General features: G+C 37.3%; 1 protein-coding gene across 8 annotated transcripts in view; it reads left to right on the forward strand.

The window, feature by feature from the left end:
* The window catches only part of SDCCAG8 (SHH signaling and ciliogenesis regulator SDCCAG8), a 271,642-nt gene that overhangs the window by 184,016 nt on the left and 66,308 nt on the right, over positions 1-21,318 (forward strand). For all 8 annotated transcript variants that reach the window (XM_073216700.1, XM_073216702.1, XM_073216703.1 and 5 more), the window contains 2 exons: positions 12,733-12,860; positions 14,974-15,082. In XM_073216700.1, coding sequence (XP_073072801.1) covers positions 12,733-12,860; positions 14,974-15,082 — 237 coding nt within the window. The remainder of the gene's footprint in view (positions 1-12,732; positions 12,861-14,973; positions 15,083-21,318) is intronic.

The raw sequence follows: 21,318 nt of genomic DNA on the forward strand, positions 1-21,318 counted from the left end.
ATCCTTTCCTATATTCTGAAGCAATAGAACAACTCACGGACAGTTAGCCCTGGAGGCCAAGAAGTTCAGCACTCATAATGTATGTACTTTTCTGTAAATACACGTGGAGGTGCCTATAATTATAATTATTTTGAGCAGCTTCTGTTGGTGAGCTTCTCTATAAATCATGATTTTGTAATGATTATGATGACTGGAAATGTGATTCACACCAGGGCTGACTATGTGTGGTTCTGGCTTTCCTGCCTACCCACTTTCTGAGTTCTTGAATTATTTTTCTTCCAACAAATAAACTCCAATAATTTTTGTAGGGTCTTGACACCATTCATTGATTGATTTGTATTCCACAAAGTGCAAATAATGTTTTACAGTAAGTGAAAACTACCAAGGCAACAGATTAACTTACCAGGCAGTGGGGTAGTTTATTAAATTGGCTGACAGATTAATTGGCTAACTAATAAGACTACATGGTTCTCTTGATAAACCTCTCAAGTGTTCATTTTTTACTAGAAACAAGTGGTAGATGACACGAGGTTGATTACTGGAAATTCAAGAAAGAAATCTGTGGGGAAAAAGTTGCTTAGAGAATCTGCATTTCCCATTTAGTAATTATAGAAAGACTATTAAATGATGAAGATTATCTAATTGTATATACACTAATTTGTTAGGAATCTGTAATCCATTTACATAACTGCACATTTTTCTATAATCTGCCAGCTTGGCTGTGTGGAATAATCTTTTTAGCCTGCTTTATAATTAAATTTTAAATGTGAACATGTATTTTTCGGAGTTGCTCCAAACCAGATCTGATACACAAAAAATTTTTTTAAAAGGTTGTGTTCCCTACATTTGAATAATATGGCAGCTGCTTCAGCATCAGCTCTTCTTAGTTTTCTATCAGAATACTTCTCCTGTGCTTCTCCTTTCAAGTAATGGTGACTGTCTGACTCAAGTGAGAAATTTATCAAGGTCAAAAAATGTTGTCTTAATGTTCTTGGTCTCCCTAAAAATTATGGGATTTGATATCTTCCTGAGGCATTTACAATTAGAGTCTGTGGCCACATGGTGATCTTGATTTGTGGAACATCGGGATTAAAGATGTCAGCTTTGCTGCAGGGAAGTAGACAAAGATCAGACCGGGGGAAACATTGTGAGAGCCACACAATGCAAACCACATATTTGATACATTTTTCAAATAAGCTGTATTTTAAAAGGTAAAAAGAAACAGGTCTAATTAATTTTAATAGCATAGTTTATTTAACCCAGTATCTAGAAAATAGTATCGATTTCAACATGTAATCCATAAAAATTAGACATTTTTACTCTTTTTTTCTTAATTAATACAAATAAGGTATTTTACTCTTTTTTTTTTCTTATTCTTCACAACCCAGTGCATATTACTTACACTTACAGCTCATCTTGCGTGAGTCTAGCCACATCTCAAGTGCTCAGGAGCCACATATGGCCGGTGGCTGCTGGGCAAGCCATCATAGCCCTCCACCTTTCATTCCTGCGTTTCCACCTTTCCCACAAAGGCCAGTGTAGGTGCAGTTAGTGTCTCTTGAGCCTAAACCCTGCATTCTGTTTCTACAAAAATTGGAATTGTTCTATTAAAAACAAGAAAATCATATCAGCTCTTTACTTTGGAGCCAGCAGGCAGGATTGTCTTTGATTAGTCCTTTTCTGAAGAGCTGTCACTGAGGAAGAGGAGGAGGAGGACAGAGGAGGCTGCCACTTACTCCTGGTGACTTGAAGAGCAGCTGGTGACATTGAAGAGCAGTGTCCCAGCAGCGCATTACAATGAGATCTTCAGAGCTTACTGTCCTGTCACTGTCTTTACACCTTAAGAGTTGTTAAAAATAAATTGGACAATTAAATAACTAGATGCCAGTCTATTTGTTGAATTTAAGATGCCTTTGAAATGGTGATCTGGGCTGGACATTGCTGGTTGCTTTATGTAGAACATCTCAGGGATCCTAGTAATATCATTTATTAGATGAGAAAATGAACCTTAGCCTGAAGTTGCAGTCTAGTGTCACACAGCCAGTGCATGGTGGGGCCGGGTGGCAGATCCAGGCCTTTGTGTGCCCGAAGCCCAGGCTCCCCTCCACTGTTAGGTAATAGCACCTCCCCACGTAGCTTTCATCAGTAAATTGAGGAAACTTTATTCTTTCCTCAAGGTTGTTTGTCTGTTATAATTATATGATTGTTATACTTTGAGTGGTCATCCTCCAGAAAAAAATAATGATAACAATAATAATGGTCTAATTAGTATTTTGGACACTGAACACTTACAATGTGCCCTTGCTGTACAAAGTACATTTGACATAGTATCCTTCTAGTACTACATGGACAGGTACTATTATTAACTCCATCATATTTGAGAAAACTGAGTCATAGGGTAAGTGACACCTGCTTAGGGTAAAGGCTGAGAGCACAACATTGTTTTAGATGTGTTGTAGTCTTTGTCAAGGCGTGATTTCCCTTAATTGGGTAGACTGAGGCCAGGCTACCTTGTAGAAATGAGTTTGAACATAGACTTAGGATAAAGGTGGATGCTGGTCCTCAGGAGCAAAAAGGGCAGCCTCCTCTGTCCTCCTCCCCCTCTTCCTCAGTGACAGCTCTTCAGAAAAGAACTAATCAAAGACAATCCTGCCTGCTGGCTCCAAAGTAAAGAGCTGATATGATTTTCTTGTTTTTAATAGAACAATTCCAATTTTTGTAGAAACAGAATGCAGGGTTTAGGCTCAAGAGACACTAACTGCACCTACACTGGCCTTTGTGGATTACAGATCATAATATGGAGTGTATCTCCACTCCCTCACTCCTACCTTCTGGGAGGATAAGGTTTCTGAGAGGAAGAGGAAAGATACTTAAATTTTTTCTGTGCCTGTTGATGAATTTTATTTTCCGATCCTTCCTACATGTATTTCCAAGACAGAATATATTATCTCTGCTCTGCTGGGCCTTATTTTTTGAAGTCAGAGTATTAATTATATGATATTTATGAGTAAGACATAGCAAGCCAGCAGTTCCTTTGAAATGCTGTATCTAGATTAAAAGATTGTAATTCATTTCCATTTCCAAAGGTGGAAACGGAGGAATAAAAGGTGGAGGGCTATGATGGCTTGCCCAGCAGCCACCGACCATATGTGGCTCCTGAGCACTTGAGATGTGGCTAGACTCACGCGAGATGAGCTGTAAGTGTAAGTAATATGCACTGGGTTGTGAAATATAAGAAAAAAAAAAGTAAAATACCTAATTTGTATTAATTAAGAAAAAAAGAGTAGAAATGTCTAATTTTTATGAGGTTTGACACCATTGACACTGTGGTGAACACGGTGGCTCAGAAATGACTAGAGGAAAAGGAAGATCCAACACACACTGAAGTTACTGAAGTGGAGGAAACAGCCAAGAATGTAGATAAAAATAATGGCAAGCATTACAAGCCAATAGAACTATTGTTAAATCATAAAATGACTGGAAGGAAAAATGTTTTGTTGAAGAAAATCACCTCATTATTGTGGTGAGGACAATGTCTTACTTGGGAGATTGAGAATAATTGTAGAGTGGGAATCTGAGAACATGAGCTCAGATCAGTTTTGTCTTCTGTAAATGGAATTGTGTGCAAGATGGAGAGATCTCCATCAAGCTTTAAAAATGAACTAATTGTGTACAAATTGGAGAGATCTCAATCAAGCTTTTAAAGTGAACTGTGTTTGTATTATCAAGCGAATCAAAATGAAATAAAAAACATGGCTGCAGATCAGTATGCTTCTGTATGCTGTCAGATTCTTTAGCACCTCAGGTCTTTCATGCAGCAAATATTATGTAGTGTTTCTGCTTCCAAGTCTCTGTGTTAGGCCCCTGACGATACAACAATGAACAATGGTCCCTAGCAGGGATCTACCAGTGGAGCCCCAGCAGCGGGGCCTCTGTCCTTTGAAATTATGAACCTTGATTATCAAGAAGAGTTGTTATATTTGGTGCAGTTTGCTTAAGGAGCAAACACATAGCTAATACATATTTTAGACATGTTTCTACTGTAAATGGCCATATTTCTACAGGTCTAACACCTACCTGGAAAATTCTCTCATCTGGAAAACTTCATCCTAACATTCCAGATACAGATAAAGGAAACATTACTCTGTCATGCTTAAGAAGTTTTATACAGTGAGTGTATTTAATCATTGTAATTCTTACTATTAAAGAGCATATTTTTTAATATATTTAATAACTGCAAAGTGTAACCAACATGTTCCCCACTTAATAATGGATCCTAGATATTAATTTAAAAAGCATTTTAATAATAGAATAGAAACTTTATCAGTTGTACTGAAGTTTGGCAGTGCTGTATATCCATTGACAAGTTACAGAAATGCCTTTATAATATATATTGAGCCTACTGATGTCTGATTTGAAGTTACTCATCAGAGGGATTATTGGGAATGCATAGATAAGGGATTCTTTCAGAGAGGAGAGGCAAGAATGGACCAAAGTGATAGTTTACACAGAAAAGTTAGAAATGGAAAATAAAAATATTTTGACAATATAAAGTTGCAAAGGCAAAATCGTGATCTATTGTATTTTATGTGGTACCATATTCGTCTTTTTCTTTAGTCTGGTGAATTGTAAAATCTAATATAGGAGGGCCTTCCTATCCCACAGGAACTCAGCTTTACACCATCACTTGATGCATCAGAGACCTCTGAGCCATCAAAAATATTTTAAGGCTAAAAATTACTGAAATGTGCACTTGATGGTTGTTCAGTCTCAGTATCTACCTACGGTACCTACTATATCTAAGAAGCAATCACAGAAATTGCTTTTGCTCTTGCTATAGTAATAAGTGCTCTCCCTGCTTCTAATGTTGTCCCTTCCCCATCTGTTCTCCACGCTGCAGCCAGAGTGATCTTTCTAAGGCATGAGCGTGATCACAACACACTCCCCTGCTTAAAATCCTACATTGGCTCCCTATTTCCCTCAGAATGAAGTCCTTAAAAATAGCTTCATGTTCTGGCTCCTGCCTACATCTCCAGTCTCATCTTTCTTCAATCTCCCCTACACCAACTGCTCGCTTTTACCCCATGACATATATATTCCACCTGCCAAGCATGCCAAAATTGTTTGCAATTTTCCAAAGGCACCTGCTTATCTCTCTTCCTTGGATCTCTGTACACATTGTCCACTTCACTCATAGCAATGTTCTTCTCATAGTTTGCATGGGTAATTACAACTCATTTTAAACAAATAATTTTTAAGCTTCCTGAAATCCCCCATCACTGTACCTAGCCACTCTCCAGCTCCTGCCCTGTCTACCTGAGTGATAGCAGGAATTCTTCCCTATTCTAATATTTACTATACTATTTAGTTGTTCTTCCTTGTCCCATGGTTTGTGTCTTATATAATGATGCATCCCTATACTTTTGTGCTTGTCACAGAGAAGGTGTTTAAGTATTTGTTGGGTGGATAAGCAGTATGAGTTTGATGGAACCCCTTGTGTGAAACAATGCCATGGAGAGCAAAGGACTGGCAATTGGTGTGAGAAGACTGGTCCTGGCACTGCCACTGCCACTTACTATCAGCTGGATGGAGTTAGACAAATCTCTTAATTCCCTGAACTTGCGATCATCGTCTGTCACATTGGGTGGGATATCCGCTCCATCTCCCTGCCTGACAGATTTGTCATGAGGAATAGAGAGGTCAGTGCATTTGAACGTGCTTTGTAAAACCAAAAGCACAGACACGTGGAGCATGATGAGATGGTCAGAGTCTACGGTTTTGTCTCAAGTAAATGTGAGATGTGCAAAAGGTGTAATAGAAGCAGGCATTATCCAGTCAAGCATACCCTCCTTTGCCTTGAAGGTTAGTTTTCAAATCATTTTGAAGATATTATACAAGAACATTTTTGGAGGGAAAATTATTTCTAAGGATGTTTCTGTTCGTTATTTCCTTTCTCTTAGGTATTCCTTTGAAAGAAGTTGACCCCCTTTCTGTTTCTGCTCCCTTTCCTGAAGTGACTCATGCTTTGATCTGACAACTCATCTTTCAACAGTATACTTAAAATATTCTGACATACTTTGCAGTGAAGAAAATAGAAATAATTTCTTCTAGGGACTATGTATGATGCCATTAATGTTCTGCATACTTGAGGAAATAGAAGTTACTGAATCCTAATTCTCTTGTGTTTTCCTTTCCCTGTTTGTCCCATCCCAGTATTTCTGCATCTGCCCAAATACTAGAACATAGCCCCTGTTAGCAGTAAACAAGTATAGGATTTTTGGTTCTCAGACATGGAAGGCATCATGCTGTCTACTAATTTTACTATTGTTTTTCTTTTATTATTATATCAATAACAAGAATAAAACTTAAATTATTGGCCAAAATCTAATGCCATTCTCTTCTAATCAGTAGATAAGAAGATCCTTAAACCTGAGTTGATACTTAGTACTTTCTATGTCTTAACAGTTATTCATTCATTCAATATTTGTTAACCACATAACTGGTTAGGCACCACCATTCAAGCCTCTTGAAATAAATTAGTGAACAAACAAAGGTCTCTATTCTTCAGGAATTTACATACCAGATAAGATGTGCATGTTTCATTTTCCCTAGGAAACTGATCAGTTTGAGGCAGGAGATACATTTGTGTTCCTTACAATATTCTCATAAAGGTCAGTATATTTCTTTAAGAAGGATACAACAACTGATAGAGTCGTTGTAGGAGGAGTGATCCAGTAACGTCTGGGGCAAATGGGAAAGGGGTAGGAGAACTAGCTTGGTATTTGCCTGTCCAAATGGATAATATAGGCATTAAATGACACACATATGTGGATAGTTGAAGTAAGATTCTTGTTATCCTTTTATCCTTCTCTCATTTCTCTGCACCCACCCCTGATAAAGTAAGAGACTGAAGTATATTCATACCATGGACTTTACAGTCAGGTAGCCTAGATTTCCTAGCTATGCCCCTTAAGAACTAGATTTTGAACAAATTATATAACCTTCTAGGCCTCAGTTTCCTCATTTATAAAGATAATAAGAGAAAGGATCGGTGTGAGGATTCAATGGACAGTTACATGTAAAAAAGCTTAGCTTATTGTACACATTAATGAAAAGTAGCTTACATAAATTATTAATCCGTTAAGGTAGGATTGTTTTTTCTGCTCTGTTCAAATAAAGAACCCCAGGATTAAAAGAATCAAGTTACTCGACCATGACCAATAAGTAAAAAGGAGGTAAATGCCATACATGGACCCTCTAGCTCTGTGGGTTTTCTGCAGTACTCCAGTGCCTCTTAAGACGTAACTTTCCCAGAACACAAAGAGAATCAACTGAAAATGGTATGTATGCATTTGTAAAATAATGAAGCAAACAAAACTGTAAGCAAGTATTTAATTAGTTACTATTAGATTTGCTTTCCATAGTATTAGCAATTTTGAAAGTACTTTCTATGTACACTAAGTTTGGGCAAATGAGTAAATATATTGAAGATAATGGGAGCCAAGTTTCTTTCTCACTGTTGAGGAAGGAAAGTTACAGTTATGAAAAGACAGGAGACAAGGTTCTATCTATATTATGGATTATAATTAGAAACATCAGTATGAATGTATGTGTATATAATTCATATAAACATATAGAAAAATACTTATATGTATGTTTATATATCTATATGTATGTTCATATCCTGACTCTGTCTACTAAGGTGACCTAGAAGCAAAGACTTCTCAGTAGCAATAAGCACCACCTGGTGACAGACCTTGGTTTCTAGATACCATTCTCCACTAAAAGACTAGAGTTCCTTGGACAAATTCTGATTCTAAGACTGGCAGAAGGACAGTACAGGATGAGCCTGGAACATCGTGTGGGAATAGAAAGCCAAGAAGTACATAAGAGTAACAGAGATGTATCATATAGGAGCCAGCTTGAAGCAGTTCCCACTGGCCAAATCTAGGATGAGTTGAACATAAAAATAAATAATGATCATAATAAGATTATAACCTACTGAATAAAATAAGAATACATGATTCTATGCTAAATCAATAAATTAATAAATTGGAAAAGAAAGGGAAGCTCTTCCTTACAGCACAATGTTAACTAATAAATAAGAAAGAATGTAACAGAAGAAAAGTTACCATTGGATATAAAACTAGTAGATGAGTGTTTGATGGGAAATAGAATATTTGCATTGTCTTAGCATCTCCCAACAAATTACCTATAAATTACAAAGAGAAAATAGTAATCTTACAGTGGAGAAGCTTGGGAGAGACCATCTAACCAGTAGTGTGACACAGCTGGCATATTCCACCCATGAAAAACAGCTGTATGCATTTCTTCCCAACTCTGTGCAAAGAGATGTCACTTTGGTAGCTTGAAAGAGCCCCTGGTAGAAATATTTACATTGAAAATTGGTAAACACTACAAAGGAGCAAATTTTTCCCCCTGGAGGCCAGTTATTAAACATTTTCCAGCACACCAATAACATTAACCAAGTGATCAAAGATAATATTACTGATATTGGGACAAATGGACATCATGCATCTCAACTCACAGGAGCACCCAGCACTTCTCTGCTTCTCCGCTATTTAATTCCATCAAGAATGGCTCTCAGCTAGTAAGCATGTTACAAATGGTCTCATAAGTTTGTCATACCAATGTTCTGTCACAAAGCTCTTTATACTGTACTTCAAAAGGGAAACACCTCTTAACCAAAAGGGTTTAATGCTTAATACTAGAACTTCAGTCATCAGTAAAAAGTTATGAATAGAAATGTGGCAGATGGCATGGTGCCTCAAATCACTGCCACTCCTAGGTCCTCACTCTCAAGTTAGACTTGAGGTTTTCATCATTTTTGTCCCAGACTCATTGATGAATTTTAGCATCATCAGAAAGTTTTAGTTCTTCAATGTAACATGCTTAAAAATAATACTTAAATCTTTTTAGTAAGTCCTTTTTGCTGTGTGACAAGGATTTTTTAATAGCATTTAAAATAATAAATGACATGGAAAAACTGAGAGTCAGAAATGTGAAGTTAATTTCTTCAGTCCCATTTTTTAATGGGATGGTAAATATTGTTCCAGACATTTGTACAAAATATAATCAACCAGCACTATTGTTGGAAAACAGGAGTAACTAACCTGTACATGTACTAGTCCATGTTCGAGGTCTGTCCAGTCCTTGTTCACTCCTTCCAACTACACTGTTATCAGGAAAATATCAACATGGTCCACACATGCATGTGTGGTCACAGGTGATGTGGATATTGGAGGAAAAGGCAGATGTTCCTATTCTAGTGCATTTGCTCCTTTTAAAAATCAGTGCCATTGAATGTATTTTGACAATGTACACAGTTGTGGAACCATCATAATTATAAATAGAACATTTCCACCAACCCAGAAAGTTCCCTCATGCCCCTTGGTTCCCTCATGCATGTTCCCTACCTTCAGGTCCTGGCAACACTGATCTGCCACAGTCTAAACTTTTCTAGAATGTCATGTAAATGAAATCATATGGTATGTCTTTGTTGTCTGGCTTCTGTAGCTAAGTGCACTGCTTTTGAGGTTCAGCCATGTGTCCTATGTAACAGCAGCTTGTTCCTTTTTATTGCTTCTATTCCCAGTAGTCCCTTGTAAAGCTATACCACAATTTGTTCATCCACTTAGCAGTTTATGGGCATTTTGGTTATTTACAGTTTTTAGCTATTGTGAATAAATCTTTCAGCCTCACTATAAAACAACCAAGAAATTCTACTTTACTGTCATTGCTCTTATTCCAGTTTGGCCGTCTACAAGTTTGATTGAGTGAGATCATCAATGTGTTGAGTATAAACTGAAAGAAAAACCAGTGGGGCAGACTGTCTCAGCTCCCCTCCGTGAGGCTCACAAACCAGCCAGAACTGACCTTTCACTTTTCTATGCTTGTATCTTTCGTATGCTGTATTTCACTGTCTGCCTTCTATTTGGCCATTTTGAATTCACTATCAGATGCCATGTTTAACTTTTTTGACTCAGTGCTTAGCAGAGTGTCTTTCATGTAATAGAGTTAGAATAAATACTAAATGGATTGATTTCGATTCATCCCTCACCCTTTCCCTTGGATATAAGAGTTTTTATTAGTTCTTTCATTCTATTATTTCCTTACCTCTTCAATGTTTTAAAATGTGTTTCCCTAAATCAAAATACTTCAGATACCACCTCTGCCTTTACATCACTTACAGTACAGCCTTTGAGCAGATTTCTAATTATTTATGGCCCTAATTTTTTTTTTCTCAACTGTAGTGTGAGAAGGTTTGATTAAACCAATTTGAGATTCCCTCAAAGTTCTAACATCCTAAGGTTTAATACAAAGCCTGCTAAGTCAGAAAGAATCTGCAAGGGGAGAAGGCACCAGAGGAGGAAAGGGGGCTGATAGGGAGGAGGTAGGAAAGTAAAAATATGCCACATTTTTATGCCATGAAAAATACAACAACTGTTAACTAGATTTATTGTGGGGATGATTAGCAGTATGAACATATATCGAACCATTATGTGGTTGGTACATCTGAAACTAATTATATCTCAGTTAAAAAATAAAATGTATAGTTTCTTAAATACAGTTAAAATTGGGAAAGAATTTCAAGAAACTGAGGTCAGTGGGTAACAGCATTTGTTGGTAGAGCATTCTTTTAAATTGTTGTATTTTATAAGGAAAACTACAATAATAGTAGTTCTTTTTTTATAGTAAATCTGAGATATCAGTAATTAGGCAGCTTCTCACTCTAAAACTTGAGGGTGAGCCTGGCAACCCTTTTATGTAGGGGACCCATAAGCTCCAGTTTGCAAAGGGCAGTCCCAATTATGACTGTTGTTTCAGTATACTTATTAGTAGTGCCCCTTTTCACTATTAAATGGGTATTGGTTTTGAGCAATGCACTTAATGTTCACCCAGTTTTTAGGGATGTCAGAACTCCAGGTCTTCCTCTCTGTATCTCCTGCTCTACCTAGGGGTCTGATTTGGAGTTGGTTACTGGGAGAAAATGTCTGAAGTTTTTGTCTCTTCATAAGAGACTTGAGAAAATTCTCCAGCTTCACTTAAAGATTGCTGCCTTCCTTCCTCTATGGCAAGGGTGTCAGAACATCTATTCATTAAGAATTCATTGTCCACTTCTACGTGCCAAGTACTGAGCTGGGCTCAGAAATAGAGACAAAGATGACAAAAAGAGACAGACGTGTAACCCAGTAACTGAAGTGTGATAAACGTACCCATATACAACATATATTGAGATCACTGATGAAAGAATAGTTGATTTAGGGGAGACTGGAAGAAGAGGAGGAGAATTTGAGCAGAGGGACAGGCGTTGGGATGTAGCTAGGGGGCAACATCCTAGGAAAACAGGCAAGAGCAGTGATCCATGGCCAGAAAGTACCTGGTATGACTGGCCTAGAGTGACTATCTATTTGTTGCAATGTACCAGTTTGGAACTGAGTGTGAGGCAAGGTCTTAGAGCAAATCCAAGGGGTGTTATTAGAAGTATCAGAAGGGACCTTATTTCACATTTAGTGTGGACCCCTGATGATTCCATTGAGGTATGGGTGTATTTTCATTCTGGAATTTTACAGTATAACATTACCTCATGAATTGACCAGTTTCAAAACAGACTTTCCTTATGTTGCTTTATAATTAGAAGCCAGTGGATTGAAGTTCCACAGTGGTACCTAGACCAGTAGTGATAGCTTTATGGAAATGTTTATTTTTAGTTTGGCAAAGGCAAGGCAGTAAATATCTCAATTAGTAAACTGAGCAGCATGGAGGAGAAATGCCCACAGGAGACGAAAAGTTAGAAATAACTAAGTCAGTTAATTGAAGGAAGCTCTCTTCACTTACCCATATTTAGAGGATGAAAAACAAAGTCTGTGTGTGTGTGTATGTGCACTGTGTGCATGTGCAGTGTTGGTAATATCCACAGTACTGCCAGCAACAAGGTCCTTTGCATTGTTCAGGTTCTAATAATTTAGCAAGTTTCTCTCTCGTGGAGCCACCCAGTGGGTCGATATCCAATCACAGTGAGATGGGATATTGTCCTTGATAATGGAAGCTTCTCATCCTGCAGCTTCTTTCAACGTGAACCCAAAGGGATTTGATTCTGAAGTACTGGGGGAAGTCATTCTTTTTCCTATTCCTATTTATATTCACATTACATGGTCTAATGTGTGAAACTGTTTAACGAAAACATGCATGTAGCATTGCAGAGTCATTTACTTGCCTCTAGATGAATCTCCTATGTTGTATTTGAGATTCCATTGTAAGTTTGGGAGGAAAAGCAGAGGTGGTCTACAAAGCTTAGTTTCAAGAATTTAAGTTTTGGTGTATTGAGTTATGCTGCTTTTATTACTCCAGGATCTTTAGGAGATAATGGCCATTCAGAAGATAAAAGATTAAGTGGTAGAACGAAACACTGAGAATCTTAACGAGAAAGGTGTTTGTGTTTTAAAGTATGAAATACCATTACCAGTTGTCAGGATCTTTTTATTTTTAAAGTTGCATACTTTTGTCCCTTTGGATTTATGGTGTGTATTTAACATTGTATGGAAGGTCCTTTGGATTTTCCCCCTAAAAGGGGGTTGTCTGTAGAAAGATTGTTGTCTTCTTATGCTTAACAATTTACTACGTATCAGCCCTCTGTGGTCTGTGGGGGAAATGATAGGGGTTTGTGCATCTGTAGATTAAATTTCTGTCTGTCTCCTCTCTGCTTTGTAGACTGGAAAAAGATAGCATTCAGCAGAGCTTTAGCAACGAAGCAAAGGCCCAAACCCTTCAGGCCCAGCAAAGAGAGCAGGAGCTGACACAGAAGATACAGCAAATGGAGGCCCAGCATGACAAGACGGGTAGGTGGTAGGACAGATTAGAGCCCGGGCGCTTGCTCACAAGCCAGGCCCACGCCTTACTGTGAAATGGCATCAGGAACACCTGTAACCTTTGGCTGGCCGAAGGGAGCAGATGCTAACTACACCGGAGCTTCCGAATTACATATTAGTTAGCGTTTAAAAGAGAAAATGGAAAGTATTGCCCACTGTCTGTTGATTTCAGAGTGCTGCTCTCACATCTGTTGCACCATCTGGATTATGAGTTTATTTACCTGTGTTCAAGAAATGTAAAGCTGAGAGAGACCACAACAAAGTAGAAAAACAAAGGGCTTGTTTTTGGCTGGGTTTTCCAGCACACATGTTATATAAAGAAAATAGCATCAGAAGCTCTGCGGGAAATGCTCTGAGCTTACAGTTAGAGTCTCCTGAATAGCACTGAACAGTTCCCACAGTACACACATTATAGCTACTCTAAAAGCCTAATGAGTTTGCTTCAGCATCCAAACTGGAGAAAAGCTTTAGCCATTAATCGGTTCTTAATTCACTGTCGCAGCTGGATGTAATTCAGTGGCTCCAAATTGATATGTTCCTTTATTTAATCTTTGCAGCTTCGAACATTTTTAGCATTTGTATGATTTCCCCACCTCCCCAGCCCAATCTAGAGTGATGTTTAATCCTTTGCATTCTTCAAGTTCTCACAACTGCTGTTAAAATTCACTAATACAAGGCATTGACCACAGCTGGCAGCTTGGCTAAAAATTGTCATCTTTCATCACATTGGCACTGTTCTGCTGACTGAGTTGGCCAGTAATTCTTTACCTTTAATTTGAAAGTAAAATGCACTCTGAAAATAGGCAGTTTGATGCGTTCAGTCGGAGCATTATGTAGTTCCTTTCACTCTTGAGTTGTGTGTTCACAGACAGTGTGAGTCAAAACAAGACAGTGCCAGTCATTATAATTCCACACCACATATTCCAAGCTGATGGTACTATTACAACAAAAGTTTAATTGATCCTCTCTCTTCCAGAAAAATGTTGCTTAATTTTTAGTGCCTTGATCTGTTTTGCTTTGTATGCTATATGCTTTCGGACAATCATTAGCTAAAATTGAAGAGAAATAAAGGGCCTTACTAAACTTTACTAGCTTTCATGTGACTTAACATATACTATATTTGATGGCATGGCAAAACATTACTGCTTGTCCTATAGGTGAAAAATGGCTAATGTAAAATTCTTTAAATAATCTGTTTACTTGTAAAGAGGCAAATCTCATATTGACTCACAGAATTCCCTCCCGCACTTTCAGTAGAGATTTTTTTTCTAACAGCACTTGACCAGGGGAAATGAAAGTCCACCAGACTTAGGAGATGTTTTTCAACTAACAGCAAAAGGAGCATATTTTGGGGTATTATCTTTTGCCCCACTGCTAGCAGAATTCTAATGATCAGGGAATCTTGGGCAGAATCTCTGAATGCTAGATAAGAGTATTTAACTGTCAGAGCTACTTAAAGAACACTTCCTTTTATTTTGCGCAGAAGTATCACACTCTCTTCAATTTCTTTGATCAGATCTTCACTGAAGCTCACACTGTTGACAATGAAATCAAAATTCTAAGGAAAATTACAAATTTCACCTTCATAATTAGAGAAGTGTATACAGGAAGCAGGGAGGGTGGTTAGTGAAATATGTGAGCAAATAGGAAACATAAAGTATGAGTAAATGTAGAAAAGAGTCCCTCAGTTTTTTTAGTTTTGAATTATGTGGTTGTGATCATTTTTGACACTCTGTTTATAGTAAAATTGTCAAAATAAAAATGGAAAATCTTGCATAATACAAAGATATAAGCATCTATGACTCCACTTGAGGTATTTGAAAATTTATTAGCATCTTGAGATATTACACCAAGCTGGTATGATCAAAAATATTTCTGGTATGTAATTATGAGAAAAATAAATGTCTCACATGATCTAGTGTCTTGTCAGGTGAGCAGTCCTTTGACTTAAGACATTGGAAGTGACCTACTGGCTTACAGGGAATGTGTAAGGGTCTTAGTAATTTTCCCACTCTGCATACGGAAGTACTGCTGTGTCATAGCCATAAACATCTTATGTTGGGGGATTTATTGTTATTTCTAGAAAATGAACAGTATTCATTGCTGACCTCCCAGAATACATTTTTGACAAAGTTAAAGGAAGAGTGCTGCACATTAGCCAAGAAACTGGAACAGATCTCTCAAAAAAGCAGGTAGGTAATATTGTATAATAGTTCCAGAGCACTGTTTGTGTGAGTACTGTAATTTTTTCCTTTAAAAATGACATTTCATCTATTTTATAGTCTAATGTCAAATTTTGACATGTTGACATATTTCCTATGAAAATATTTTCTTTGTAGGAACATTGTCTTAATTGTCTTTACACTTTGGTGTTTTTCCATGATTTTGTAGGCATACTTTTATTTGGCTTCTTTAATGTTTAGAATTGGAAACTGTGAAATTTAAGAACACAGAGGTCAAGATGGCAATTATTCTAATAAAGGATGCAAATAAATCAAGCTGTTTTTAAGTCTTATGTTGATACAGTTAAAATATTTTAACCTATTATCACAGTTCTCTATGAACACACAAAAGCTATCTTAGATCAAATGATAATAGATGAAATGTGTATATGTAAAATGATACTTTGAAACAAACCAAAACCATCCTTTGTTTCTCCTAAAGTTGTTTTATCTTAATAAAACAGCCATCATTAGTTTATAGGTGCACTGCTTTTTCATAAATCCACTGATTAGGATCTTAATGAATTTTTTTGTACATTTTCTAATCACATTATCTCAATGAATGAATTATTTTATATTCTAAATTGCAAAAAGCCTGTGTTCATATCTCAGCTCTGACAGTACCTGTGTAATCTCTTGACCTGTGGTCTCCTCTTGTAAGTGAATGGTATTGGACAGAATCACCTTGAATTGAATATAAAAAGCATCATCATATAACTAGTTAGACACCAAACATCATATTGCAATTAACCTAATGGAAAAATAACCTATATATCTTCTCTGCATTTTCTGAAACTCACTTAGATCTACACAGGAAGCAATAAAGCTCAGCAAACAAACTACCAACGAAGGTATCTCATTCAGAAAGAATTTCCAGGAGGATCAGAGCACATCTGATCACGCTGAGTCCTATCAATAAACTGGCTTAGTTGATGGAATCCCCAACCCTGAATCTTATAGGGAATCAGAGGGCTTATGAATCCAGTTCTTTCTGCTCACAGGAAGGCAGAGACTCCTATAGCCATCCAGAATGTACTCTGACATGTGCACTTAGCAAACACTGATTAAATATCTTGTTTGGGTAGGGAAAAAGCTCAAGTTGCCAAAATACCAGGTATTTTCAGGAAATTTGCAAAGACACCTAGATTTTGTCAAGGAAGAGACCCTCACAATATATCAACAGCAGCTATTCCTGACTATAAACTTTATTTTGCCTCACATAGATCCAAAAGTAAGTAATTTCTTAAGAGAAAAATTGGATTATGTAATTTAAGAAAAAAATTTTATTGATCTGGGGCTTCAAACATTGTGTTCTCTTAACATTGCTTTATGGTTGCTTATTAATTATCCTGCTTTCTAAGGAAACATAATGCAGGAATTTCAGTGTCTAAAAGAGAAGGAGGTGCTATATGCTGGTATATACTATTTAATTCTCACAACATCTTGACACAGGAATTATTATTTTTATGATTCTCTTCCTTTTCAGATGAGAAACCGGTACTCATGTTTCCATAGCTAAGTGGGAGAGCTATACTTCTAACTTAGCTATTTCTGCTTCCAAAGCTTAATGGTCTTCCTTACAATAAGTCTAATATTTTATATCTACTACTTACTAAAGAAAATCCAGACCAAAGTAGTTACGAGAAAGTTTGGGATAGAAAAAGTAATCTTTAAATTCCCACGGAGAAATAGGCACATTTGGCATGTGAGAGTTAATCTGTGCCCTTTGCAATCCTTGGTTAACCTGTGCCCTGTGCCCAGAGGCCCCTTCTTTCCTCCTCTAGATCAGTCAATACACCGTGTACTGATGTGGTGAACTTGAACCTCAGTCCCTTTCTGGCTCCTCTTGCTTCTGATTCATCTAGCTCTTGACCACTGCTTTGTAAACTGAATATGTTCCTTTATGTCTGACACACAGATGGCACTCAATACATATTTATCGAATGAATGAATGAAACAAACAGGTGTGGTGCTGCCTCCTATATCCTGGTCTGTCTCTGGTACCAGCCTGTTCCTTTGTTGATGGCAGACAGTGTGCAGTAAAAAGCACTTGAGATTCAGAAGGAACTGGGTTTGAACTTCATTCTGCCACTTAGCTTGGTAACCTTGGGTGCATTGCCTAATCTCTGCACACCTCAGCTTCTCCATCTGTAGAAACATTTCTAAAATCAAATTTTCAGGATTATTATGGAAATTAGAAATACATATTGAGAGAGGTAGCTACACATCCAGTCATGCATGAATAAAGAACATAGCATGATGCTTGACACGCAGAAGTAGAGCAGTGGCTATGGCTGGCATTGATGGCATTGTTTCAGTGGGTCTTGACTGGCGTTTTGGCTATCACTTCACCTGGCTGGTATTGTCTTTGCCAAGGAGGCTCTGAGTGCCATTTTCTGGCAGACATAAAGTCTGTACCACAGTGAAAATCCTTTTAAAGGCAAAGCAGGATCAGGAAAATGTGGCTCTGCTCGAGTTTCAGGTCTGGCTCTGGTATCTTGTTTTGTAATTCTGAAGAATTAAAATAGGTATCTCCTGTAACTTTACAAGTTGATCCAAAACTAAGGCCTGGCAAATAGGAATCTCTCAATGAATTGTTATTTAGTATGGTTAAAACTTTTAAGAGCCCCGAAAGTTTATAAAGTATGCATTTTATGTGTCTTGCAAGTAGTTAGGATAAATTATTATTTTAAGGCTGTTTGTTTGTTTACTCTTCATTTCTTGTCAATCCGTGTATTTCCTTGTCTCCCTACATGAAGACTACGAAATTTTCAAAATTCATGCAAAATTTAACATTCCATTTGATATAATCTTTTGCTTTGAAACTGCCTATATAACTGGAAGGGCTCAGAGTATCTCTTTTTAATAAAAATTAGAAACTTACTATTAAGCCCTGTAGAAGCTTCTACACATCTTGTCCTGAACTTTTTGGAGAAATCATTTCCTCTGTGCTTTGAGGTGAGGAAAATCTTGGAGGTTTTGCACTTTTTGAGTGTCACTGTGGCACAGCTCAGTCTTCAGAATGATTGTTTACACCACATGGTGATGGCGATCCTGGCTTTCCTCAGAGTACTACAGTAAACATTTTCCTGAAAGTAGTTTTATTTATTTTGTATTGATCAACAGCTTAAAACAATTTTGCTCTCCTTTTCATACATCTCGTGACATTTCTCTGAGAGTGTTGTGTTATTCAAACCCCATACTATACAAGTGGATTCATACTATTTAAAATAAGCTTTCTTTACTCACAGATCTAGTCATCTGACTAGAGCCCAGGCAGCCCGGCCGGGACGCTGACAGCCTGGGCTCCCAAGCGCGTTCTCTCTTGCTCTTACCCCAGCCTCGTGCTAGGCTGCTCCGTGCGTGTGTTTAGAAACGGCTCCTCCGCACGTGTGTGTGGCGCATTTCTTCCCAAGTGAACGGGAGGCGCCGTCCCTCCCGCAGGGCCTCTGGCTGCTGCTCTCTGGAAGCCCTCCACAGTGATTAGCACAGTACTTCCCGCCTTCCCTTGGGCTGGAGTGGCGTCTGTAACCCCAGGGTTTGTGAGTGGCACATCCCACTGACAGACTAAAAATGCACTGCTGGTTCTGTGCAATTTATGTAGCTGGTTTCTGACCATCAGACAAGATAATTCATTCGCTTTTGCTTTGGCACCAGGCGCACATTCTGGCCGGTTTTAGTTGAAGCGCGCATAAACTTTAGCTACCCTTTCGTCTTTATTCCCCAGGACTCTGAGAGCTTATTAGTTATGGGGTGGTTTTTGAGGCTGGTGAACAGAGATATTTAAATATCTTTGGTGCCACTGTGATTTTCCTTATGGAAGTGAAGGAAGTGCTCCCTCTCCCCAGGCATTTAGATGAATCAGCAGCAAAATGTTTGCAGTACAGTTTGCAGGAGATCTAAAGTGTGGTCTGGGAGGAGCTCAGGAGGTTGCCTCCTGGCTAGCAGGGAGCCTCTGCCAGCTGTGGAGTGGGGATCAAGCTGTGCCAGGCTTCAGCCTTGTAACACTCGCGTGTTGAAAAGAATAGGATGCAGAGCACAGAAGCTGGGTGTCTCTGTCCATGGTTTTGCTTCTCTTCTTTCTTTGTCATTGTCACTTTCTGGGTTGCTAGGCTTGTGGATTGATGTCTAACACTGCCCATTGTGTATTTGTGATTCGCATTTTGTAATTAAGAGGAACAATGGGAGTCCAATGGGTCTCGTTATATATAATGGTTGGTTTAATTTGTTTCACTTCTATCTTGTTAATTGTAAATTGATCATTAAGATTTGAATTCTAATCTGTCACCAGGGTTGTGGATATTGAGGGTAGAGCAATGATCCTGGTTTTAATCACTGATGATGAGAAACAAATTTTATAATTTTGGTACATATTGCAGTTCATATATTTTAACACTGTATTTTATGGTGTTATAAATACTGTTAAATGACTTTTAGTGTAGTTTTACTGTGTGGACTATAATGTATAAATTATATTACTGTTTTGGCAACAGTAGGTATCCAACTGTGTCAGTTTAATTGAAGTAAAGAACATACACCCGGCTGAACTATTTTTTTTTCCTTGCATATTTAGATGATGTTAGGTTGGGATGCTACAAAAGTTATGTACTACAAAAACAGACTGATATTGGGCTCTGCTAATTGTTACCAAAAGTCAAAGGAGAATATCAAAGAATAAAAAAATTAAGGGGTCATGTTTTCCCTTAAAAAGCAATTATCACTGTAATTCTAATTTTAGCAGTAAAATATTACACTTCATGCAAATGTGATTACACAATATAACTGGTATATAAAAATGTAGGGGAAAGTTCATGCTTCTGTGAAGCCATCCAGAAATTACCTAAATTTTCTCTGAACATTGATTAGAGTCAATTACTTTTTTATACCACATCAGGATGATCATGCCACAAATGTAATCTCAAAATTACACAGCAACTTTTAAGTTTGAACTTCTCAATTTATCATGGGCTCTACTACAGACAAAAGATGATGTCCATGTACATTTACCAAATTTTTATTGAATATTGGAAGTTGGTAGGCAAATTACCATTGTAAACAGAGAAGAAAAATATATGCAGAGCAGACAAAAACATTGTAGCAATAAAATACCTGATTGAAATACATACTTTACAAATAACATATTTTTATGGTTATTCAAGTAAGACATCCTCAATAAAGGGCATATAAATACAAAGAAGAATTAAGGAAAATTTTTCTGTGGCATTACCATCTAGCTCTTGTTAACTTTTGGCATATTTCCTTTCAGTCATTTTCCATGTGTATGCATACATACTCTTACAGTGTGAGGGAGGTGATGCCAAAAGTACACCTTTGCATCCTGCTTTTTTGCTTATTATTATCCGAGGAACATTTTTCTATATCACTAAGTACTCTGGAAATAAATTTAATTGCATCATTTGTATGAACAACAGTTCATTAGATGTTTAAGATATTTCCAAGATATTTAACTGTTAATGAATAACATAATAATAATTTTGCACATAAATCTGGATCTTTTATGATTCTCTTAGGTGAGATGCCTGAAAGGAGATTGCTGGTCCAGAGTCTCTGAACCCTTTTAAGCCTATTAATGTGTATTACTTTGCTCAAGTACTACACTAAATTGTGCTTCGTTTGTATGTACACATTTCAGTAAGTGACAAAAAGAAGTGAGAGGTTTAAGAACAAAAAAAAAAATGAGTGAGAGGCACTGTTGCACAGTGGGTAGAACACCCTGAGGGCGTTGGTCAGAGGTGTTTGTATCTGTGGATAATCATCATTGGGAGATCTTAGGCAAATCATTAAACCTCATATTTACCTCACAGAGAAAAGGAAATACACATTTATTTGTAGCATTTCACACCATTAATATAAAGGATGGATTTCACTCTCTGGCATAGAGAAGGCATGCAATAAAGATTTGACTATAATCTGGTTTTATTGTGCCTTTTTTTGAATAAAAAAATGAAATTGATTATTTTATAAGTGTATATTGACCATTTATGTTTCTTCCTCTGTGAATATTTTTCATGTTGCTTGTACTTACCTTATTGGGAATTTGATGGAGATTGAGGATGGCCTTTTATAAATGATGCTTCTAACTTCATTTGTCTCATTGTTTTATGTGTTCCCAGTTCTTCTAAACTTTGAAAAAAATTTTCCCAGTTCTTTTTGTTTTTCTTGAATTTTTAAAAATCAAGAAGACT

This window comes from Manis javanica, chromosome 11 (assembly GCF_040802235.1).
Source record: "Manis javanica isolate MJ-LG chromosome 11, MJ_LKY, whole genome shotgun sequence".
NCBI lineage: Eukaryota > Metazoa > Chordata > Mammalia > Pholidota > Manidae > Manis > Manis javanica.